The 25,958-nt window shown below is 40.4% G+C and overlaps 1 protein-coding gene across 2 annotated transcripts; it reads right to left on the bottom strand.

Annotated features, from left to right (window-relative positions):
- Positions 1-1,107: 1,107 nt before the first annotated feature.
- On the bottom strand, positions 1,108-25,335 carry PRKG2 (protein kinase cGMP-dependent 2). 2 transcript variants are annotated; one of them, XM_088056334.1, is made up of 19 exons: positions 25,214-25,335; positions 22,389-22,895; positions 19,485-19,651; positions 17,767-17,880; positions 14,989-15,094; positions 13,691-13,754; positions 12,993-13,070; positions 11,912-12,006; positions 11,095-11,163; positions 10,266-10,364; positions 9,164-9,314; positions 7,749-7,885; positions 7,510-7,599; positions 7,193-7,334; positions 6,243-6,406; positions 5,504-5,626; positions 4,536-4,598; positions 3,623-3,689; positions 1,108-2,768 (listed from the first exon to the last, which is right to left on the bottom strand). In XM_088056334.1, exons 2-19 carry the CDS (start codon positions 22,880-22,882, stop codon positions 2,673-2,675), a joined length of 2,319 nt encoding a protein of 772 aa, XP_087912460.1. In that variant the 5' UTR covers positions 22,883-22,895; positions 25,214-25,335; the 3' UTR covers positions 1,108-2,672. The 2 variants fall into 2 exon arrangements, with proteins under 2 accessions (XP_087912460.1, XP_087912461.1); XM_088056335.1 differs by lacking the exon at positions 3,623-3,689.
- Between the last annotated feature and the right edge of the window lie 623 nt (positions 25,336-25,958).

Genomic DNA, 25,958 nt, shown 5'->3' with positions numbered 1-25,958 from the left:
GAAGGTACTTTCATCTTACCAGCCCAGGCTAACTGTTCCCTCACCTCTGTTCTCTGTCAGGAACAATCTTCATGCCCCCTGCCTCCTAAGGATGGTTCTCTTGTGGCAGAAGTGCAGGGAAAAGAGCACAGCTACAGCTGAGTTTCTGAGGGAGACACACCATAAAAGCAAAGCTGACAGGAGAGAAAGGCAAAGCACAGATAAGAACACCAAGGACAGAACTCAGACAATTACTAACATGTCCACAGCGTGCCCAAAACTTGAATGTCCAAATCCATTATTCAATGAGTTTAAATTAGAAAAAACAGCAATAAGAATAATCTAATCATCATCCTAATTGTCCATTCAATTCTCCCATGATCTTCTGCACTGCTGACATTACTTGAGCCTGACTCACTTACTCATCCCCTTGTTTTACATCAGCATAACTCCACTGGTGCTGAGCTGAAGTCAAAGACAGATGGTGTGAGATTAAGTAATATTTAATCTCTACTGTATCATCTTTTGCTTGTTTCTGGAAAACTTCCCCTCAGTCAACTGTATACATGCCAGAACTCGAATGAATTGGATGTTCATGGGAGCTCTACATAAGTACAAAATAATCTGTGACCTCATTTATTGCAGCTTCTCATACACTCATTTTCTCAGCATCCACTAGGGAAAACAAAATCTAAGTGGGGGGTCATGCTGCAAAAAATTACATCAGTGGCTCTCACTCCAGGGTAGTAGCCTTTTCTGCCTCAGTCTCTTCTGAATCATGTAGACAAGTATAAATACAGTCTATGAATCTGGACTGCTGCATGGAATGTGCTTGTAAAAATTAATGTCCTTCTAGTTACATTTTAAGCTTACTTTATTTGCACACAAATAAACAAGCTAAGTTTATTAAGCTTATTTAAGCTATAATTTAAACTTTATAAAGGAAATATATCCCACAGCTGCAAAAACTTAATGCTAACTGCACTAAACATCATACAGATATTTTTTCACTTAAAAACATATATATATATATCATTTTTTTAAAAGATATATATATATATATAAGGAAACTACATATAAATACAATGGAAAAATACATTCAAAAGTTTTTTATAAAACTTGGCACAATATTATTTTGACTGTAATAAAAATATTTATGAGAGAAAGACAGATGCACGGAGAAACACAAATACCAAATGTCTAGTGCTTCATCTGAATCCTGAAAATAAAATTTAGTCTTTGGTATTACTAAATAAAATTAAGTTTTATTATATCTACAGTCCCAGCTTACAGCCTCTGCTCCACCCTCTCTGATTCCACTTTGCACAGGCTTTGCTGGCTGCAAGTTTCCATAATAATTTGCAAACAGGCAGAGAAACAAAACCAGCTACATGTGTAGTGTCTTCTTTCAAGGGCTCCATCCAACCTTCATTAAATTCAATGGAAAATATTCTATTGCCTTATTCAGGCTGAAGGTTATACAAAATATTTAAATTGATTTGCTGTCAAAGCGATGGTCACCCACCAGCAAAAAATAATTACAACAATGTAACAAACCACAGAACTGCCCCTGTGGCATTCCCTCCCTCATTTTCCCTTTCCCAGTGGGAAAAGTCATGATCAGCAGCTAGGGAGATGATCCAGCAGCCATGGGTAAGTAAACCCTGAGCACACAGTACAAGTTGCCCGGGAGGTTTTCCATCCAGCGTGTGAAATGCGCTAACGCTATGGCAGCTTCAGTATGGAAATTTAGATTAGACTTAGTCTCAGCAGGAGCTGGAATAAATCCAAGCAGTGGCTGCAGATGCATCCATCCCATAAACCCAGCATGAAACCCAGGAACACCCCTATTTCAACAGCAGTTGGGATTCATAACACAGAGCAGCAGAATTTTTCTGTGTAAGCCACAAATGCACAACATCCATCTGCATTTTTTCCCGGCAAAGTAAAAGCTTTTTGTCCATCTGTTTTATCTTCGCACTACACAAAAGCAAAATATTTTAAGAAAGGCACATGGCTCTTTAAAGCAGTAAGGGAAATGTACACCACAGTCTGATTCTCTAGGCAACTTCTGTTATGTTACACCTTTTCCTTTGACCAGTCTCACATATTCAACCTGGTGCAAAACTAGACTGACAGAGGCAGCTTACACAGTGACACCCTTTTAGCTGTAGCTAAATCAGATCAACTTTTCAGTAAAAGTCTCTTTTCTACACATTCCTGGATCAATGCAATACAGGACATTTTGGGGGAAAAGCGCGAAACACAGCAGAGAAAAAGAAAACTAAGTGCCTATAGTTTTAGCTACTGACAAATGTCACAACTGTTGGCTTCTGATACCCATCCTCTCCACCCAAGAAAAGCTATATAGTAACCTTATTAATATCAAAATTTTAGCTAGTAATATTTTTAGTGGCAAAACCATAGATTCAATCAATGGTGTCTGAAAATGTTCACAGAGACACCGTGTATAAAATAAAATAAAAAAAAAATCAGGTTACAGCTGCTGACTGAATGCATGCCCTTGTTATAAAATGCACAGATTTTGGTGGATTATCCAAACAAGTTCTGGTCCCGTACTGTCTTCTGTTCTTCAGGGAGTGCTGTATAATTTGTGTAACTTCATTTTAAGTAAGAAATAAGGTAGAACTGATGCCTATGAGTCTCTATAAATGTGCCAGAAGGAAAAATGATCAGAAATCCTTGTCCCAGCCTGAAAGTTCATCTGGAGGGCTTCCCACTTCAGGTGGATAGCTGTCAAAGTAGCTGTAATCAGTCGGTCCAGACAACTAGGACATTGAAAACACAAACAAAAGGGTGTTTCAGAAACTACCTTTTGAAAATGTTCTCTATTGATTATGCATAATTTTTGTTGCTCCCAACATGGAAATGAAAGGCTAATATGATACAGATGATGTCTTTCAATGGATGCAATTCCTCATTCTTTAAAAGAAATCCCTCCAGTAATTACATTGTACAACAGAATAGTGGAATTAGCCTCCTTATACAAAAGGACTTCCCAAATATTGTCAAATCCTTGATTTCACCCAAACCCCTGTTAATTCAGTAAGAAAACAGGGCCACACTGTACAATTTGGATGCTATTTAAGACCAAATCTACACTCATAGCTACTCAAAGCAGACCTCAGAATTAATTTTTGTTTCAAATTAAGATCAAGGTGAGTTTCAAATGCTTTAACCTTAGTCTCTTTTTCATTTTAGGGTGAAAACAAATAGGCCATTTAAATTTGGGAGCTTACTCAAGGATGTGTTTGAACTCAATAGTAGGAAAACACATTTGTACTCTTCACAGTAATATCAACAGTGCACCTTAATAATGTGCCCATTACTAAGGGAGATATATTTTTTCAATATTAGTTTCTGACCAAACACCATTTTTTCTAGTAATGGTGAAAATGTAGTGCAAACTACACAGGCAGAATATTTCCATTATTTGACTGACTGTAAGTTATGTATTGCTTGCTGTCTCTCTCTCTCTCTTTCGTTCAATTTTCACCAAAAAAATGTTGAACTGTAATAATTCAAATGCATTTTTGGGGAATTTTGCTATCACCATCAGTTCTCCTTTGTAGCCAAGCTGGTTAGTAAAGCATCATGATACTGAAAAAGCCAAAGCCAATACCTCTCTTTTTAAAGGCGATGTTAATTTCCTCACTTTCAGACTATCCCAGTTAAAACCACTCAACCACCTGATTAAAAAGGAAGACAGACAGGAAGAGACCAAAAGAGAAAAGCAGGTTCTTTTCTGACATTATACCACAAAGAGCTGAAAATCCCGTGAACAAGGCCTGTAAGAAGCTTTTTTCATGCCAACTCCTGTAACAACACAGTTAGAAGGATGAATCTGGAGCACCGTCATTGCCGTACAAGGCAGGGGCAGCTTCAGGGCCACCAGGCACTTTGGCACTTCTGTATGGAGGAGGTGCAGAGACAGGCAGGTTAATGCATGCAGAAATACAGCCATGCAGAGACTTGTGTGCCTCCTTGGAATGCCACCCTTTTTACAGCTCGAGAAGAGGGAGACAAGCAGAAAAATCAAAGAATTGCTTTCCCCAAGAACAAAGTGTAGGGCTTAGAAACAACTCAGATAGAAAGAAGAAAATGTTTAATTTACAGAGAGCTTTCTTTGTTAGAAGAAAGACTTGCATTAGAAAAATTCATTGTGAGAAAGACTTTCTTTGTTACAAGAAAGAGGACAAAACCCTAAAATTATTGCTCTGGAGCCCTTAACTACTCATTCTTAAAAAGCAACCGTTGAAGGGTCAGGAGGTCTGAGAAGCAGATGCTGAACCAGCATAGATTTCTCTGAGAACTGGATTAAACTCCTACATCAGCAACCTGCAGCAAAACCAATAAAAAATAAGATTTCTAGATAATCATGCTGAGGATTTATGTTCATATTGTTGCTTGCTATAGTTGCAAATATAGTCAAGAGCAACAGAGATGTCTATGAGTTTACCAGTCTGGGTTCTAAGATATTAAAAATATTTCAAATGAAACCCCAAATTTTCTTCTTGGCAGTCTCTTTTGCTTACCTGTGCTTCTTGATGTCATTTATTCCATTCCTCAGATTGCCCAATCTTTCTGTAGGGTTTTGCCTCAAACAAAAAACAAAAAAAGAGTAAGGATAAGAATATATGAAATATCCCTAAAAGAGCATTTATAAGTCCTAACTGGTTATATTTAACAGTTGCACAGGGATGCAGCTTGCATAAAACATGTGGCCTCATGAGGAGATATAATGAGGTGTTTATCACTGCTCCTTTTTTCTGAGGATGAAGAAACCTTCTAGAAAGCCAAAACGGTGTTACTCAGCTGTGAGAAGCAGCACAGAGAAACCAGCTGGCTGAGTTCGGCTGAGTTCTAGTTGCACGTCCTTTTTTTTTCCCCTGGCCAGCACGTCTGAGTTACAAAAGTAGGCAGATCAAAATTTACAGCTACAAAGATCCTTTCAAACATGGTACACAGGAATGTTGAAGACTGTTCCCAGTGCCATGGATGAAATCCCACAGGAGCTGGGAATCCAAAGTCAGTGTCACCAGCCAGAGGTTGTGCAGGCCACTAAGTTAGGCTGGACCTTTGGAAATACCACCTTCCATTCATTTTCTGAAGGACTTATGCCAGTCTTTAAGTGCCCTATGTTTTCTGTAGAATCTATATGCCTAAGTAATTTTGGAAGCTTTTTTTTTTTTTAAACAATGTGCTTGATTTGAAAATCAAATTCCTTAGCTCTTTCCTCAGCCCCCACTTAATAAATTTTCCCAAAGATGTGTTTCATAAAAAATTCCCAGCTACACAGAAAGCCCAGAGCCTCTGCTGCCTCTGCAGACTCAGAGGTGTGACACATTCAGGGGCATGCAATGCATACTGAATATAATCAGAATAGACCATGCCATGCATAACAATTCCAAAAGCAGTTGTCAGGAATTCAATGCTTGAGTCTGAGTCCTAAAAGAGCTCAATCTATCCACACTTGGGCTTTGCCCCAAACTGCCCCTCCTACCTGCAGAGTCTGCGGATCAAATCCTCAGGTCGCCTTGTTATTATTTTAGGAAAATCCAGCTTTTCAATGCCTTTGAGAATCAAATTATATGTCATCATTTGATCAGCCCCAGAGAATGGTGGGCTAGAAAAAGAAAGCAACACTGATAAATGGAACATCTGGCAAGAGCAGGTGTGGCCAGTACTTATCTAAGCAAGTATTTGAGAATATAGAAAAAATATAGAAAAAAATATAGGAAAAAAAGCCCACCTTCCTACTTTTACAACCCTCACCCTTTCAGCCTTATCAGTTTAAGATAATGGAAAGGCTTGAAGCCGAGAAACTTTCTGTAGGTACCAGGTGAAATGCATGACAACGTGTCCCTCTAGGCCTAACTCAGAGAAGCTTCCACATTGTATTGCCACTGAGCATTCCCGAAGAGTTGTCATGGAAGAGTGCAGAGAGCTAAAGAGACAGCCCTGCTTCAGTTCACCCACCCCCTAATGGGGGAGAGAACAGTCTGTTGTCACTTGTTCCTCACAGGAAACATCAGCAGAAGCTACAGAAGCCCCATACCTGCCAATTATGGCTTGTGCCTGGATAAGCCAGAACTGAGAATATGTAAACCACCATTTCTGAAATGATGGAAGGTAAGACATGCATAAAGAAGCATCATTTTGCAAGGATGTCTAAAAATAACCTTGGAAAGGTTTTTAAAAGCACATAAACTAGGTAAGAACTTTGAACAGGAGTTACTTACCTGCCAGTGAGGAGTTCATACACAAGAATCCCAAGGGACCAAAAATCCACGCTGAAGTCATGGCCTTTACTCAGAATGACTTCAGGGGCAACATACTCAGGGGTTCCACAAAATGTCCAGGTTTTCTGCCCTGATCCAATCTTCTTTGCAAATCCAAAATCAACCTGATCAAAATCAACATATGCTGCATAATGCAGAGGAGTTTTGCACTGGGAAGCCTTAAGGTCTTAATTGCTTCCTCACCTCCTGCAAAGGTCCCAGAGTTGCTAGTTTACAGCTAGAACAACCACACACAATAGTTGTGAAGGAGAGAGAGGTAATTCCACTGGATCACTGAATGTTATAAAACAGATACATTTATTAGCACAAGTAATTTTCTGAATTGTTTTCCTTTTGGGAAGAACAACCCATGATTTCCTTGAGGACATGAGATGTACTGTCCCTGGAAAGCAGTGGGCTGCTCATTGTCTTCAGAATGGATATTTCACGTTCTCTGAAGGGTATTCTTGTTGCACTTCTCATGGTCACAGTAAAACATGGCAGGAGTTCTTTTCTGTGTTCCCTTTCATGACTGTAAAAATTGAATCAATGAATGTTGAACCTACGATTTTTTGAGGCTGGACAGGGAGGTAATCCTGCATCTGAGAAATGTAGTTTCTGTTCCTACAATAAAACTGACTGCTGAGAGATTTTTTTCTTTTGCTGTTTATACTGTGGCAAGAGCTCTCAGAGGCTGCAATTTCCCAGTTTGTCCATGACTTGCAGTGGCTTTGCAATGCCTTTGTTTCTCACTGTGCCATGAGAAGCCTGCCCTCTTTAATGCCCTAGCACAAGAGCTACTACACTCCAGGATCCTGGTTCTGTAATTATGTGCTGTCTATTTATATCCCCCCTGCGAAGAAACAGGATACAGGCACAAAAGGATACCATTGCAATGGATTACATCTTACCAATTTTATGTAACCTTCAGCATCCAAAATTAAATTCTCTGGCTTCAGGTCTCTGTAGATAATTCCTATTTGATGCAGATAGTCAAAAGCCTCTGTTACACACCCAACACAAAACTTTGTAGTAAATTCATCAAAGCTGCCTCTGGAACAAAAATTATCACAACAAAGTTCTGAAGACACCTCAGTTATTAACTAGATAATATGTAACAATCAGAATATTAAGCAAACTTGAACTAAACGTCATTAAATTGAGAATCTACTTAGTAGCCACATGAGGCTAACTTTAAAGGGCAAGGTTATGCTGTGTTTACTGTTACCTGTCTCTCAGCAAGCTCCACAATTCCCCTCCAAGGCAAGCCTCCAGGAGCATGTACACATATTTGTTATCCTTGAATGTGCGATACAGCCTGTGGAGACAACCAGCAACAATTTAGGAAAAGCAAAATAAAAAGTGAGACTTGCAGTGTCTTTCCTCCAGAACTCATGTGTGCCAAACCTCATTCCTAATAGTGCTGCCCCAGGGGACAAAGTCAAGGAAATCTTAGACTCAACTTACTTTACAACAAATGGAGAACATATCTGCTCAAGGATTTTCTTCTCAGAATAGATATGCTCTTGCTGTTTGGTGTCTACTACGTGTTTCTTCTTGATACATTTCATAGCAAAAGCCGTGTTCTCATTTTTAACTTTAACCTGTGAATAAAAATGAATGTGAAAACACATGAGGCAAAGAAAGGATGTTTTACTAAATTGTTCTCAGTAGATCCACTGATATCCATCTTTTTCAATACAGCACAGGACTGAAATTGATGGCTGTAACAAGGGACAAATTCCAGATTTTCTGCAGAGCTGCTATGTATGATTTCAAGCCAAGCATCAGATATTTTAGTTTCCCAGTCCCACTTGTAAAGTGAAATGTTCCCTCTGTTCATTTTATGTATACCACATAGCAGCAGCTTAGATAGGTACTACATATTACAACGAGTTTTTATCACAGTGGGTCCCAATTTCAATCTAAGATTTCTAATCATCAGCATAATACAAAAGAACAAAAAGGAGAGGCAGTTTAGAAAGAATGTTTACAAATAATTTTGCATTACACTGAAATATTATCCAATATGCAATAAAAAGATGGAAGGTAACAGAGGGCTTTTTGGAAATGAAGGAAGCAGATATCTATGTTCTACAGCTGGATGAGAATTCAATTTTTAGCTTAGTATTCAGATGCTACAGTAGAATTCTAGCGTGGAAATTTTTTTTGTGAAGCATGAATCAGAATGAAACAGTTGATGGTCTAACTACTGTAAAAGATTATTGACTTCACTAAAAGCACAAAGTCTCCTTTAATTTACCATTACCTTCAGCAGCCTGCACAAAAAGCATTCAGGTTTTTGTCAGGCATTTGCAACTCAGCCAGAAGCGAGTGGAATTTACAGCTCTGGGCTAATGAAGCTCCTGGTGTCCCAGAAGCACAGCTGTTCATGCTATTGAAGATGACTCAAAAGAGCCATTGCAAATGGTTGGAAATTTCCCAGTGAACTCAGCTCAGAGATAGCTCATGCTGGCTGGAGCTGCTGGGGCATACAGAAGCAGTTCTAACAGCACAGACTATGTGGTGCCATTCAGATTGCTCCAGGTCCAGGCAGATTCCTGGAAAAAGGCCTGCCATTCAGGGGACATAATGCAGGCAGGCACATCTGTAAACTCCACATGCACAAACTGATGACTATGTCTAGTGACCAGGGAAGCACTTTTAACAGCTGGAGACAGAGGCACAAAAGAATGGATTTGCTTCTTTAAACACCTAAGTCCTGAAATGTTTTTTGTTCAACTATGCATTGCTTTATGGAGAATTATTTCTGCCTGAGGGGCATAAGCACATAGAATACCAAAATCCTTCACATTACTCAGTGGCTAAATCAATCATCCAAGACAGAGAGCTACATGAATAATTTTAAAACATTCTCTTACAAGCTCAACCCTTCCGAACCCACCAACACCCAGAGTTGTGACAACTTCTAAATTCTGGAATGGGGAAGGAGGGAACTGGGCTACTTTCTCCTTCAGCTCTATCATCTCCAAAGACACCTCTTTGGTCAACTGTCCACAGAAGGATCTTCCTCTGCATTAAGAAAATTAACATAGGTTAGTGATTTTCCTTGTCATTACTTTTAGTGATCCTATATAAAGGAAAGAAAAGGAAATGGAAAAGGGGGAAAGGGGAGGTGGGAAAGGAGAAGGAGGAAAGAAAACCCTTCTTATTTCCTAACAGAATCTTAATGGAATCGTATGGAAGTAAATGCTACCGAAATTCACTGAGTAGAATCGACAGATATTTTAGCAAGATCTGATCCCCGGTGAGATTCCTATTGCTGCAGGAAGCTGCAAAAGTTTGGGCACTCCAAGCTGGAGAAGCAATGCTTGAAGGACTGTACCAGTCAAGTACAGTTCTACCAGTTCAAGGAGGATAGTCAGAAATAAGAGTGCATCTCTATTTCTAAACAGAGTAAAAACACATTGCTAAACCTTCCAGCAGCACTTAGACTGAAATCAGAGGCACATAAACTGAAAGTGTGGCCCACAGCTAAAAGCAGATATCAATACCATCAGTGCTACATTGAAACATTAAAAATAAACTGGTTTTTTTAATGTCTGCTTCTTTCTTTTGAAAATGACAGGATCTTTTGCACGGTAATACAATTTCCTTAACTCAGCCTGGAGTTAAAGTTGGCCTTTAGGGGTTTTTACCAGTCAAAGAACTTACCATCAAAATGCAAAATCTATTTGAGCACAACATTATTATTTTTTTTTTTTGCTCTGCTTGTGCTCAGTTTTCCAGGAGTAGAGTGAATTTGTGTTTGGAAGTCAATACCCTGAGACTCTATGTAATTTTTGCATCAGAAAAAGTTTGTTTGGCTCCATAAGCATAGCCAGACTATCTTATTACAGTGACTGCTCTCATTCCTAGGGGTCCATCTCCTTCAACTGCCATCCATGATTTTGCTTATGTATCTATCACTCTTTTTTATAATTACCTGCTATAACAATACAACAAACAAATGATCTGACTTACTTTGCATGTCGCTTTTCATCAGCCTGGGCCAGATTAGCCACATAACCTTCCAGGTAAGTTTGCAGCTCCTCATAAGTTCCAACCGTTTGATTAAATGTCCTAAAAACACAAATGAAACATCATCAACTGCTGAACGTTTAAGTCATGACCTAGTGGAAGTTGGTTGATACTCAAGGATCACTTCCTCCAGGCTCAAGAAATGATCAAGACATCTGGCAATTGGGGAAAATAAATGTCTAGAAATAAAGAACTCCTGCAATTACTCAGGCTTAAGTGGAAAACACACAGGACATGGAAGCTGGGTCAGGCTACTTGGAATAATATAGAGAGGTTGTCAGGGTAAATATAAATGAGACAAGGAAGGCTGAGGCCCATCTGGAATTAATCTGGCCAAGGATGTCAGGGACAAGAAGAAAGGTGTCTTCAAGTACATCAGTAGCAAAAAGAAAACAAAGCATAATGTGGACCCATTACTAAATGGAGCAGGGGCTCTGGTGACAGAAGACAGAGTTACTGAACGCCCTCTTTGCGCTGGTCTTCACTGACAAGAACAGGCCTTAGGAACCTGTGATCCAGGAGATCAGGATAAACATCACCACAACAAAGACAGAAAGAAAAGAGTAACTCTGAACTACTCTTTAGTTTCTGTGCTCCAGCACCTGCTGTCAGCCTTTCTTCATCAGTATTCCTAAAGCACAACCACTCGCTCAGGATTCACTTAAGGAAACATTGTGGTTTTGCTTACAGTGAAGTCACATTAACCCACTGAAAGTCACGTTAACCTACTGAAAGAGGATGCAAGTCTTTTATTGAAGTGTAATGTACTTACTCTCTGTCTATAACGAGGCACTCCACATTGTACTCATCTGCAATAACGTTTGCTGATCTGACATCGTCACTGAGAATTGAAACACATTAGGAGAGTTCAGAAGCATATCAAAATCCTCACAGTACCTCACACTGCACTCATGGAGGGTCACAGCTGCTCTAGGTAAAACTCCTCAAAGGCCTCTGCAGCCTGTACCTGGATTAATGCTGATGAACCAAACACAAAATTTAGCTTTTTACTAATCATTATGGCCTAGCACAGTGTTTTTTCCAGTTTCAATAGGGTTTGGGTCACAACATCCCTTAGCAACCATCCAAGAAATTAGGGTGAAATGTAATTATCACTACATCAGGATTTACTACTTATTTCTAAAATGGTCCTTGGATATCAAATATTCCCAAACCCAAGTGATTCCCTACTCAATCACACATGTAAATATGTGCTGTGTGACTCCTTTCCTGTTTCTTACTGCCATGGGCAATGGAAAAAAGCTCATTCCAGTCACAATGGACCTTATCTATTCTGAAATCACCTGGCACAAGCTCTCACCACAGTTTTTACTGAAGTATTAACAAAAAGCCACAGTGCACAGGGCCAGAATTTGACTTCTGCAGGGAAAACCAAAGGTAGATGCCAGTGTAAGCTTTCAAGCTCTCTCTGCAACCCCTTAAAACATTAGCACAAAGTTGGCCACTACCTTCATCTACTGATTTCACAATCAAAAGAAAGATTATATTCAAAACAGCCATGAGTTATAGAATATGACACACAGGATTTTGAAATCCTACACATCACAAATCAGATGGTGTGAACTAACCTAATGAGAGCCTTTTCTCCAAAGTAATCTCCTTTGTGTAGATTTTTAATCACCTGAGGCTGTGAGTGGTCTGTAGTACTCTGGGTAACTATCACCTGCAAAGTACAGGAACAAAAATTTTGTAAGGGAAAGTTTAAAAGTACTGCATTATTTTCTTTCTTCTCTGTGTATTTCAGAAATGTCTTAAACTCAGTAACGCTGAGGAAAGAGTTAGATACATTTAGTTACCCCCTCCTCTCAATAATTACAGCCAAACATTCCCTGACACCTCTCCGATTTTTGCTGAGAAGAAGGAATATATTCATTATTGACAACCCCTCAACATTTTCTCCTCATTCTTTTTGAAACAGAGCAGAAAAAGCCACCTTTTAATGAGACTGAAAAATACTTCAGTTCCCAGAGTGGGCAGATGTCATATGAACTTTTTCTATTCTCAACTAAATAGGCAGCACTCCAGAAGCATTAACCAATATTTCCCCTCCTGAAGCTCTGCTTCCACAGTAACACATTCTGCTGATGCCCATGTTAGCAGAAAACAAACTAGAGTATCTACAGACACAGGGATGTTTTGGAAACTGGAAGTTTGTTGAGGAAAATTCTCCTGATTTAATTCTTTAGAGTCCTGTGTCAGCCTCCAAGGTATCCGCTGAGGGGTGAAAGGATTCAGAGACACCTCAAAGGCCATTCTCCATCAAGCCCAGGACTCCATTACTTCTTAGACTTTTCACAAGCCTATGTTTTGCCCATCAGATAATGCACCATTTAGGAGAAGATGTATGATCAAATCTCATTTACAAAAAAATTAACTTTACATCTCTGCCACAGTGTCAAGAGGCTTCAGGACACAATTTAATTACATTTTAAGTAGAACAGTGTAACATGGGTTCATTGTGAACAGAAAATTAGGCTCCCTGAACCTCTGCAAGGCTGCTCCAGGCTTTTATCTTGGTACTGTGAACTTAAAAACATGTGCAAAAACACTCTACACCATTTTTACTGAAAACCACACCCCCCCAAGATAGCCTTTGAGATACAACTGTTCGTACGTGTTACTTTACAAATTAAGTTTATTATACCTTACCTTTCCTTTTGCTATTATAAAGAAGGTGTTTCCTTCTTCTCCTTCCCGAATAACATAATCTCCCTTGTCATAATACTCCTGGTGGGGGGCAAGTGAGAGACAATATTGTCCAATAAATCTTTGAAAGGTTACTATGCAGAGTTCTTAACACATGTGGATGTTTCATTGATGTTTAACTTCCTGTATCCTTCATGGCTCCATGCAAAAAGAATAAAGAGTTACCACTGCCCTTGGAACAAAATCCCAGCTTTGGTTAAATATCAAGCCTTTACCTTCAAAGGCTGCTGGCAAATGGAGCCCTAAGGCATGCAGATATTTGGCTGGATTCATGTCTTTGGGACCTACTGCCTTCTTCCCGTACACTGCAGTACACGTGGTCCAAAAAATACCAAAGTATTGCATATCCACATCACAAAGAGGTAAATTTAATTACCAAAACAGTCCTGGAGAAAAACTTTGTACTTAATAAAGGATAGGTCACAAATTCTCTTAACTACTTGCTTGGCTCCTCTGATATGAAAAATATAATTTACTTCTATGTCTCTAAATGTTATTATTTTCTGCCAACCTGGAATTCAATCAGTCCAAAATCACTCTCACATTAAAAAAGCTTGGTTGTTTTTTATTTTTGCTGTGTTCTTCTTTGTTGTTTTGGAAGCTTACTGAATACTATTTAGAAAAACTTAACAGTATCTTACCACTTCCAGACAGTCCATGATCTTGGTTAATTTATCTTCAGGTAAGTTTTTCAGCAGGGACACACTTCCAGAAAAGAAACAAAAAAAAAGCCCCCACAACCCAAAGTAGTTATCAGTAACTATTTTTTTATGATCTCATCTGTGCAATTTTTACAGTCACATTTTATAACTAGTTAAACTAGTGGTGAACACAGTACACAACTAAATCTTAATTTGGAAGGTTCAAGCATTCTCATCCTGGTTTTTAGATAAACAAAACTCACACAACTTAGAAATATGGCAAACATTGGTCAGTTTGTAAATCAGCTTTGTATTTCAGGAGAGGGAGGACTTCAGTGGGTGTAAGGATTGATTTAAAAAGAATCCAGCAATTACAAACCCAAGACTTTATAGCAATTCAAGAATATATTTTCAAGTGCACTGCAGAGACTACAAAATGAAAGGTAAAAACTTCAGTACTCTTTTGATAGCTATTGAAAGATAATCCAAATATAATTAAAACTTTGTGAGCTTGCTGGTAAGAATTAGAAAAACCTCCCATCCTGATCACTCAGACTCTAAAAGTTAGGAAATTATAGAAATTTCTATCTATTTAGGCTCAGCAAAGAAGTGTGTACAGAAGTCAGAGGTGGAGAGTAATGTGAAAATACATGAGACATTCTATGCATGGCCAGGCTTGGCATCTTGATTTGAAGGCATAACAGAATGCTCATTCTGTGCTAAAAAGATAAAATATTACATCAGCTATTTATGGCTTGGAACCTCTAATTTCCCCATCTTCCTAAGGAGAAGAGTGGCACCACTCTCAGTGTTCCCTGCAGGAGAGAATTATTCAGCTCTGCAGATTCCTAGCAATTTATGTTGGAATTCGTTCATAAGTTGAGAGAGATGCAGATCTCATATTCAAATCTCCAAAGGATAAGGAATAATCCTTAATCTACTCCAGCAGCAAACTAACAACTCATTGGAGGATTTACTTAACTTTATTTATTATACTGTTTTAAATTCTAGACCTCTAAGTGTCCTATATATTTATGCTATGACTTAAAGGCATTCAATTTTGAATTGAATTTAATTCAATTTTGAATTGAACTATTGAAGTTTTCTAGTGTGATGCAGGAGAAAAACAATTAAAATGGAAAAATACTCTTATGAATCTTAAATTAATGTTCAGGCTTTTGAGGCTGTATTTGCATGAAGAGCACCTTTTTCTCTGTTTACAAGACAGGCACAGTATTGTTGTGCACCTTAGCAAGTAGCACAAAGCAGTATCAGAAACAGAAATTCATCATATTTACCTTCTGAGGAAGTTTCTGTACTGCTCTTGTCTGGTTTGTGCTGTCACTCTCATGATATTTTGAAACACTTCTCTGTCCAGTGCCCATGTTTTAACATTAGTGATTGCTTTGAGAAAACAAAAAAAGAACAAAATCAGCAATGTTTCCAAATTATTTGATGGATGATATTACAGCATCAATGCATACTAGAAGACAGACTAGCTATTTCACAAGGCCCAAGGCTGAATTTTAAAATATCCAGCACCTATTGTAATCAGACCTTTAAAATAATTCAATTCCCACTTAAACAATGCTCACTAAAGTAAGGAATAGATTTCCAAATGGTTGCTCTACTGAGCACTTTAAATGCAATTCCATAGGCTGAGAAACGCTGAAAATGACACTTGGGAAAATCTACCCTAATCATGGACAGTCACTTCACTCAAAAGCTGTAAAATACAAAGAAGCTGATTTGAAAGAAACAGGAACGTGGCTGGTTTTCCAATACCTATGATGTTAAATACTGTGGCTTGGATCTAACTGAAATTCAGGTTATATGCAGATGTTTGTGAGACCTGCACTAAGATAGAAATAACAGAGGTCAATAAATACATTTAATTTCATTTAAAACTGTGATCCTCACACACTTTTCATCCAAACTATTATATAAGAGAATAAAGGGTGATCAAAATCATAATAATTCATTTAAAAATATAATTAAACCTTTAATACAGTAAGCAGCACAGGATTCAGCATCAAAGATGAAAACCACTAAGCAGCCTCTGAGTGCAACCATTGACACAACAGAACACTTCTTATTTTTTTAAGCAAAAGGCGATTCTATTAAATTTAATCTCTTCTTTTAAAAGATGCTACACCATATTCAGCAGTTTTCCTTCTGCCCTAAGAAAGAACAAAACTGTGTTGTCTGTGAGATAAAAATTTACAGAAAAAATTGGGGTAATTGATTTCCTCCATTTATCATCAAAACAGAATCATTTTTTTCAGGCAACAAAAATGCCAGGTTTAAAAGGAAGCACAGTCATTTCTCATTGTACACAATATACACATATGCTCTACCATCTATCAAAATTAATCAAAAAATATTTTTGGATGCTGGATGGGAGAACAAAAGTGTTACTTTGGTTTTATTTCTCCCCTAGGTAACATCTTTCAGTTTACTTTGCATGAAGAAAACATGGCAAGTATCCAACCTATTGCAAATGTATTTCCTGTATCTTGCAACTTAACTAAATGAAGAAGTTAATGCAGTTAGAAAAATGCCTGCAATCTCAAAGATGAGATAAAAAAAAAATAGAGAAATTCAGAAACGTAGGGGTAAATCACATTGCCAATTTCAAATACAGCTAGTGCCTTTGAAGATGCTGCTGAGCAGCAGCAGCCGCTGAAATGCTGTTTAGATGAAATTCTTCACTTGTGAGTTTTCAAGGACTGCAGGAAAAGGGTGTCAGGAGATCCAACATAGGAGAGTTTTCACATGTGTGTTTATTATTCTTGCTCAGTTATGACATGCACTGCTCTTCCTCTACAAGGATCACAGGGAAGCCATTGGGGAGGGGTGGATTTCTGCAGTGATTGCAAGTATTCAAATACATTTCCTTGTCCATAATTGGACAATTCTTGTCCTACCTCAAAACCAATTAATGCTAACAAAGGCCTAAAGCAGCTTGACATCTTATTATGCAGAAACACTACTTTATAATGCTAATGCTATACAGCAGGCAAAAAAGAAAAATAGGGAACATATTCAATTAGAACAGCATGTTAGTAAGAAAAATAATCACATTACTGATGCTGTTCTGTTTATCAGGCAGCAACAAAAACAGATTACATGTAATAACTTCCATCTGCCTAGCCAGCAATGATTAAGTGCCTAAACTGGGTTCAGGAAGAAAGACCAAAAGCTTTTACAGCAAACAACTTCTTGTTTTATTCTATTTGCTCCTTTTAAAGTCAACATGAACTCTTCATATTTACTGGTGGCACAAAGTGCCTGCAGATTTAGGCAAGAACAAAAAGTAGTCTTCAAATAAAAGTATTATTTATGGAATGGTGGAAAGTGGAAAAATTATGAACTTAACCATATTTAGTCACTTAATTGTTTGTCACAGAGCAGTTATGGCATGTTGGAAAGGGGATCAGGGGGTATTTAATGGATGTACACCTGGTCTTATGCAGGAAGAGGAATATTTGTATCAGAGCAACACTAAACTCCATCCTGGTCAGTCCCCAAACTGCCAGCTGCAAATGGATCTAGGCAAGACTCAGCAACATAATGATGATACAGAACTAAAAGAAGCACAGAAACAACTAATTCCTGCATATTTTATTTCCTCTTGAATTAGACTGTACCCTCTCTACTAAAATACCATGGTTCTAATATGCTCTCAAACTCACTGTAATTTCATCATTGGCACTGCATTTGGCACAGGAACATAAGAGCCAGTGACCACCACCTCAACTAAAGCATCCAAAATTAAAACACAATCCTGCCCTAGTTGTTAGTATGCTTACTATTGTTAGATCAGGCTAACCAACACAATTTGGTTGTTTATCAAGGGTTATGCCAGAGAGGGAACTACATTCATGGCATAGTATTGTTCAAGTTCCCAAGCAGAAAGAACTCAAGGAAGAAATATGTGAGTTTACTGTAGATAATTGAGAAAAGCAAACATCTATTAAATGAAAACTTCAAAGAAAATCTGGCTATCACAGGGATGTCACAAAAAATCCACAGTTTTCATTTTGAGCAACATTGCTGTATTTAACCTCTGGTACCTTTCACAGAAGCTGTCCGTGTGCAGTTGTACAAAATGGCCAGTTCACCAAATGCTGTCCACACAGGTATTGAGGAGAGTAGTTTATTCTGCTGAAAGACTTCCAGACTGCCCTCTGTCAAAAATCACCAAGATAATAGGTATTAAACGTGTGCTCAGCTGCACAGAGTGAATGGAAAACAAATCAATGTATTTCTGACTCTGCCACTCCCTGGAACACAGGAATGAGAGCAACAATGCAAAAAGTGCATTGAAACACACGTACAAACTAGTAAAGATTTATTTTTTTTTAAAATGTGCTGCTAATCTACAGATGTGCTGGAAGGGAGGGCCATTCTAAATCCTGATGGGATAAACCTTTCCTACAACAAACCACTCACTTGTGTTTCAGATACGCTAGCACGGTGTAACGCAAGAAGTCTTAAAATAATGATCACAGGACAAATTACTCATGATTGATCTCTTCATATAGATGTATGAGTATATGTATGCAGAATGCAAAGGAGAGGGCAGAAAAATTAAAAGCAGATTAAATCTTCATTCAAGAAGTTGTTGAACTAGCAAAAGTCAAAGAAAGTCTGATCCTCTTCACAGTTTATGGCCCCAAAAAACCCTTCCCTTAAACATGTTATGAAAGTTCTGCCCTCTTCTCTCCAAGGCACACACCATCTCCTCAAGAAAAGTTCTGATGTACACCTGGAACTTTTTCTGGCACATCTCTTTTCTGATATTTCAGCTGTTTTCAAAGTGTTATCATTTTGTTTCACAAGAATATGACCACACCATCACAAATCCTGCCTCTTCTTTTTTCCTGAAACATTTTTGTTTTCCTAACACAGTTACCATCATTTTATTTCCAATTAACCCATCCATACAAAGCCAGAAAATGAGCTTTCCAACATTTCCAACAGTTTGCTCCTGTTTAAACGTTCCTGACTCAACAGAACATACTCCTTATAGTGTGAGCTCTAATTCATATGAGTCTCTAGGACTTTTAGTGGTCCCCAGTTTATGAAATATGCAAATTAATCACAATTTTATTTTTCTTTTAATGGCGAAATTATAAAAGAGCTTATTGCTGATAGGAGCAAATTCCAGGTGTTAAACTATAGCTGATCAGCAATTTGAGGCCCAGGAGTGGTTGGCACAAATGATTGAAGACTTGCTGGCCTTATTTTAGGAAAGCCTTCTTATGCTAAATTTTTTTGTTTGACTTGCTGTTTGCTTTCCCCCCCCCAAAAAAAACCCAAGCAGGTCTTTCCTTTTAAAAAAGCAACCCCACAGCTTTGAGAACAATGAATGCAGACCTCATCTTTCAATTTCCCATACACAGAAAACTGGTATCTTATGAATATTGAAAAGTAAGTTTATTTCAGGAGTGGCTTCACCATTGAGCAGTTCTCTGTATTTTAAGTAATACCTGTTTTCCTCTGGAGAAGAAAGGGTTGGCTACACCTACAACAGAAAGGAATTGCTCACCTCTGGGCTTTCAGAAATTAAAAAGGTCATGAAAAAACATTAAATCAAGACTCATGTTTCCAAGATGTTTTTTATTGCTCTCACTCTCTTTCATAAAAGTCACAAGTAAAACTTGCATTGCCCTCCACAGGGACAAATTATTTAGGAGCACAAACACCCTCACTGCAATTTCCTGCAAAGCCTCCTAAATCCCCTTCCTGTTTCTTGCACTTGTGAGTTCTACAAGTAAGCAATATTCACCTTTGAGCACAAAAATGTGATTTCCCGGTTCTCCCTGTCTGATGACGTAGCTCCCTTGCTGGAACGTCCTCTCATACATACATTCCACCATGTCTCGTGTCTGGTGAGGCTCCAGTCTCTTCAGGAACTGGTTTTTATTCAGAGCATCTGTGATAAGCCTCTTCTCACTGGTTGCAAACAAAAAACCACAAAGTTTAAATGCCCAGCATGGCTGGGGTTTGTTATTCACCAAGCATTCATTCCTCTCGAGGATTCCTCTCATTTCTAACACACTGCTTTGCCTGCCTTGTTTAGACCTTGTGGGATGGTAGCCTGGTTAGTGAGGGAATTGTCTGTGCTGCAATCACCTGGTGGAACAATCTCATCAAACAATCTTGTTCTCACTGCTCCCTGAGACAGTCTCTGCATAATTTCCTGTTGTAAATGCATATAAATAGGTGACTTGTAAAGACACAAACTGTCTCTATTTGAGCTCCTGGCAGCAGAGCCCGGTGGTTGGATTTTAAGAAGGAGAAGACATGGAAAAATAAACAATGGATGTATCTGTGGATGATGGCTAACCAGCTGAAACAAAGCAGGCCATACATGCATTCTAGCAATCTATGGGTTCTGATTGATTTGAGTGTCTTCTGGCTCAAGGGCATCCTATAAAGTAGTGCCTCAAGTCCACACTAGAAAAGAACACAATTAAACAACTTCTACACTGATGAGGCTTTTATGGCCCTGCTGGTTAGTTTTCTTTTACTGATGGAGTGAAAGATAAATTCTGCCTTCAAGTCCCCACGCTCCTAATGTTGACAAAGTGAAAACCCTGGCAGATTTCTGAGGCATTTAAGGCCTCCTCTTGTTTGTATTCATAAAGCAATGGGAGGTTGTCATTAAAACTAGGTTATGTGAGAAAAATCTCCTGAGGATAATCCAGGAATGAACAAACCCAGGGCATGTAAATACACTTACATTGTTACTAGCCATGTAATGACTGAAAATAAATAAAGGTGATGAGATGAGGCAGGAAAATAAAACCAAGTAGCTACGGTGAAGACTGTATTTAGAAACAGGGGTCATAACTTACCTTCTGCTGAAAGCAATGGGGTTATTGGAATATAAGCTCTAACTTAGTTTTCATCTAGAACCAACCTTGCTAATTTGATTCATTCTGGCCTGCATCATGTATACAATACTGCAATAAAATACAGTAATTGCACATAACCTGATACGTAAAATGAGCCACAAAAGCTTCCAGAACTATAGAAGATGAGACTATGCTTCTAAATTTTCATTAAAATCATTCATGCTGAGATACTCCAAACAAAAGTATGGCTCTCAAACCCCCACCATATGAACAGCATCAAATTGTGCCAGATTTGTTTTACAAATATTTCTGAGAGGGACTGGTGACACTCTGGAAACAATGCAAATTCAAGAAGCACGGAGCTTCCCCTCCTTCTGAGACAGCTCCTTTCACAACTGTGCAGCAGCACTAAAGCTGCCTTACGCAGCAGTGGGGCTGCATTAAGCCCTTCCTCTGTAAAGACGAGGCAGCTTCTGATAGCAGCAACTCCAAGCACCCCTATAGACACTGTCAGGCTAATGGTTCAGTATTTGCTAATTATAGCAGACAGAATTCTCTAGGCAATGAAGGTTACACTTTGTTCTTACGTGTCTGAACTGCCTGAACTTGACCTACTACAGTATTTACAGACTGGGTAAGGAAACCAAATGTTTGCACCTTGCATCATTTGGCTGTCTCAACAGCAAGGTGATGGTGCCTTACACAAGTGCATGTGTATCACAGGCTTATCTGCCTTAGAGGCATAGCAATGCACAGTACAGATGTGTGATGCCTTTTTCGGCATGTGCTGGCTTCCAAAATATTTGGGAGATCAAATAATACTTTGACCACTACGACATCAAAAAATGATGTGAATTACATTTGGGTTGCTTAAGCTGCAATACTTACTTTGGTTCTGGCTGCTGCACTTTGCTAATTCACTGGTTCTTCTCCTGGCTTTAATCCTCACTGCTGTTAGAATTCTGTCTCTGAAAGCACCCTAGAAAACCCACGTGGTGGACTGCAGTACAAGGATCGTGCCAAGGAGAAGACAGGTTACAAGCACAACACTCTTAAAACTATGATTTAAGCTACCCAGGTACTTGTGATAAAATATTAATGCAGTTCCCTTACTCTGGAAGAGCACAGCCAGCTGAAGTTCTCAGCTCTTTTGGGATGACTCAGGCAGCCTTTCTGATTCATAAGGCACCCTCTAAGGTGCAGTGCTGGACATGATGGATGAGAAACATGCCTCATAACTCTCAGTTCTACTATGGTACAGACTCAGATAAGCCATGAATAATAAAGCTCCCCACAAATCTGAAGGTGCTAAAGTCACTGGCTGAAGTCTAGGTAGAGTCTGGCTACCACCACGTTAAACAGACTCTCAGGTTATGTCTACTCTGCAAGATAAAAGAGGGTCTAAGTTATGCTTAAGGATACCAGTCTGATACCTCTGTCTGCAAGGTCAGCTCTGACCAAAGAAATTTCTGGGTCTGTCAGAGTCTAGTAATGGGTTTCAAAGAGGAACAAGCAAAATTCAGTTCCTACACCATGACTTTTAGAAGCTGGAGGGAAGGAAGAAGCTGGCAGCAATGATAAATCCCAAAAAAGCTGTTAGATTCTCATCTGAAATACAGAGGCTACCCACCACTCTTCATCTGAAGTCTGTGGGACACAGATGATTCTTGGTTAAAGTTACCCACAAACTCAACCAGAATCTATCACAGCTGCAAAGCCTACATGAAAAAGATGAACACTTTAATCCTGATTTATCATGAGGAGAGGATATAATTATGATAAGAGTAATAATGTTGTAACACAAACACAGAAGCCCTCTGAAACAAGCTCACCTGGAATCCTTTCGGACTGTTGCTTTTTCAAGGGAAAACATGGTTTGCCTGCTCAAATCACACAGTCGTGTTGTTGGCTCTGCAGATACACCTTCCTTGGCTCCTCTCCTTCTATCAGCAGAAACTTTAAAAGGAGAAGGCTGAAGAGAGTGCTCTCCTTGAGTGCTAACAACATCCTGCAGCTTGTTCAACTGTATACACTTGCTCTGAAGCTCCTTGGTGAGTTCTGCTATGACCTTAGTCTGCATAGCCAGCTGTTCCTGAAGCTCAGCAACATGGTTTTGACTCTCTTGCAACTGCTGCTCTTTTCTCTTCAGCTCCTTTTCCAGTTCAAGTACCTTGCTGCAGAGGACATCGGCTTGCCCATTGATCACATTGATGCCTAGGCATGGGTCCATCAGAAACTTGTGGCTGGCAGCACAGCCAATAGCGAGGTTTGCCACGTGCCTATTTGGCTGCCTCAGGTGCTTGGGTTTCGCTAATCCATTTCCCATCTTGTCCAGAGACCTAGATGGAAAAATAGATTTGCAGTTCCATTTCACTTCCAAATTAAAAATAAAATAAAGTCATGGAATGCTGAGCAGTGAATTCAGTAATTAGCTGGCAGCTGAATTTGCCATATGCAACTGTAGTAAACACAGCTGATTGCTTTCATCCTCTCCAGTCCTGCAAGTCAGCAGAGTAAAGGGCAAGGAGAAGAGATAGGGAGGGGTGGTAGAAACAAAGCAAAAGATCTCATGGCTACTACTTCATTTTTGTGAGTTGAAGAGATGTGTAAGCTCTTTCCAGCCTAACAAAGATAAAACAAGCAGCAGGATGGAGAAAAGCTTGCACTTGACTGCTGGAGCAAGAAAATTGTTAGAAGCAAAAATTAAAAGTTGGGTCACTTCCCCATTGAGTAGTAATGGAGTAATTATTGTGTACAGAGACTAATTTAACCAGTGGATACATACCTGTCTGCCATAAAGGATATGTGATTAATAAGTATATGTGTTAACACAAAGGCAGCTGGCATCATTTCTACAGCTCACTTATCTAAAACTGGCTCATATTTGTTAGTGTAACAGCTGCTACTGCTGTCAAGGAAAAATTAATTTTTATGGGGAATTACCCTCTTCCATTGGCTACTCATGAAAAGCAACCAGGAACAAGACAGGTCTTGGGCTCCTGTCAGAGCACCTATGCCTCCAACTACCACTTGTTGCAACCAGCAGTCTTCAGCAGATTTGCAGTGACCCACCTTCTTCCTTGGACATAATCTTTAGCATGTTTCATTGGATCATTTTGGAGGGGAGCAAGGAATCGTGCTGCTGTTGTGGTCAGGCAGTTGTTGGTCTGTCCCATGGATGAAGGCCATCTTTTTCAGGCTGAACACCAAGTGATGTGGATTAAGATAATCTCTTTTACCATTTTATTGGAACTGGATAAGAACATGGCCCTGACAAGGTACGTTGATCAGATGACAGGAAATTAACTGGGAGGTTCCAGCAATTTGCTTTTACTTGTTAGTATAACCATACTTTTAACAGATGCACAGTTCTGTTCTGGTTTACAACCTACAATGGGTCAGAACTGAAGCAGCTGACAGGGTACTTCACATTCCAAATCTAGTTTTCTTTAAAACAGTCTTTCTTCTCAGCTCTGTATTGCTTATTGTGACTTTGAATAATATTTTTCATTTGTGCCAATTTCACAGATGCATTTTGACAGCTGGTGCTTCAGCCTGTTAACAGGGACACCCCAGTATGTCAGAAATGAAGGCAAATCCGTACTGCACAGGAGAATTTAAACAAAGTGCACATCAGCATGCCGAACGAAATAACTCTGAAGAGGGACCTGTGTGTCACTGCATGCGGCTTAACTAAAGATCTTAGCTCACTCAGCATGCAACCATACTTAAAAACAACCCCAAACAACAATCAACATAAACTAAAAATTACAATATAGAAAGGAGATTATGGGAAACACATCATCACACTGTAGCAATCTCTGCTACTAAATGCAGTGGCATGTCAAATAAAGGATATCCCATAAACTTGAAAATTATATATGGCAGAGTGACTGCCCAAGGGCACAGAAAAACCTACTGTTTGGATTGTATTCAGAAACAGAACCGGTTTAGTGTGTGATGTTTGAGGTTCATCATCTATCATCCTCACTAGAGCGACAATGTCTAGTGAGCTTCTGTCTTCCCATCGCATATGCACAGTCAATTATTGTCAGTGGACAAGGGAACAAGCAGTCGGATTTGTTTCCACATGGTGCCCTTTTACTGGCCACTTGTGAAGGAAACTCATGTATGTGACAGGAATCAATAAGAGACTGACAGGTGATTTTGGTAATTCAGCATCACAGCAGCCAATTCTAGCAGAAAACTTAAAGCCTCGCTCCCCCGAGGTCTGACCAGCTTTACCCACAGCTCAGGAGACAAAAGGCACATCAGGGCACTCATTGCGCCGTGTTTGCTACAGGGAACCTCACACGCTCCTTTCGAGGTCACTGGACACACGGGGCCAGGGACCGGACAGACACAAAACCCACCCGGGAGAGATGGAGGTGTCCGCGCCCGCCGCGGGATGCTCAGGGGTGCTCGAGGGGTGCTCAGGGGGTGCTCGAGGGGTGCTCGGGAGGTGCTCCCGAGATCCAGCACCAGCCGAGCCCGGGTCCGCCGCAGGCCCGCGGGGTGCCGGCACTGCCGGGCCAGCACCCCCGCCCAGTCCCGCCCCGCCGGCACCCGGTATCGCCCCGGGAGGCCGCAGCTCCCCCAGGCTCCCCGGCCCGGCCACCCCGGCCCCCGCCCGCCCGCTGCCGCGGGCTGCCCTCACCTGCGTGCTCGGCTGGCCCGGGGCCAGGGCGGGCTGGCGGCGGCAGGGACGGAGCGCTGCCCCCCACGGAGCCGGGCCGGGCACGAAACCGCTCCCGCTGCCCGTGAGGGGCGGCCGGGGCTGCGGCGGGGCGGGAGAGGGGCGGCGGAGCTCGGCCGTCCCTCCCCCGGTCCCTCCCTCGGCGGCGCGGGGGCTGCGGGCGCCGGGCCGGGCCCCGCCCGGGCAGCAGCGGCGGAGCTGCAGCGGCGGGAGGCGGCAGCCCTGTCCCAGGTGGGCAGGGACGAGCCCGGCTCCTGAACACACCCCACCTGGCAGAGGGGTAAATGCAGGGCCCAGCTCGGCTCGGGCCGTGCCGACAAGTGTTTGTCCTGCTCGCTTTCCGCTGTCCTGTGGAGGGGTCTTGGCGTGGCTGTCGGGCACACGGCTGTAGAGATCCTGCAGCCCTTGTTCTCTCAAACTGACCCTCGAACACCACCGCACAGTCCTGCAAGGAGCTTGTCCACATCTTAGGATATATCTCCGTTCAGGCTCACCCCATTTTGTGTTGCCTATTTTCAACGTTGACTCTTGGAAGAGTACAGGTTTCACAAGGGCTGTTCTCTCCTAGCACGTATCTTTATGTCGATTCAAAACATCTGTCTCCAAGGGCTGTTCACCCAAACAGCCTGACAAACCAGGGATGAAAGGATTTTACAAGAGGCAAAGAGCTGCATGCACACCTCTCCTATGGATGCTGTCAAGAAGA

This window comes from Pseudopodoces humilis, chromosome 6 (genome assembly GCF_049639895.1).
Source record: "Pseudopodoces humilis isolate 2021_Gansu_Grassland_sample_001 chromosome 6, ASM4963989v1, whole genome shotgun sequence".
In the NCBI taxonomy this organism is placed as follows: Eukaryota; Metazoa; Chordata; class Aves; order Passeriformes; family Paridae; genus Pseudopodoces; species Pseudopodoces humilis.
Note: the sequence above shows the minus strand (reverse complement) of the source record. Positions and strands in the feature narration are given on the sequence as shown.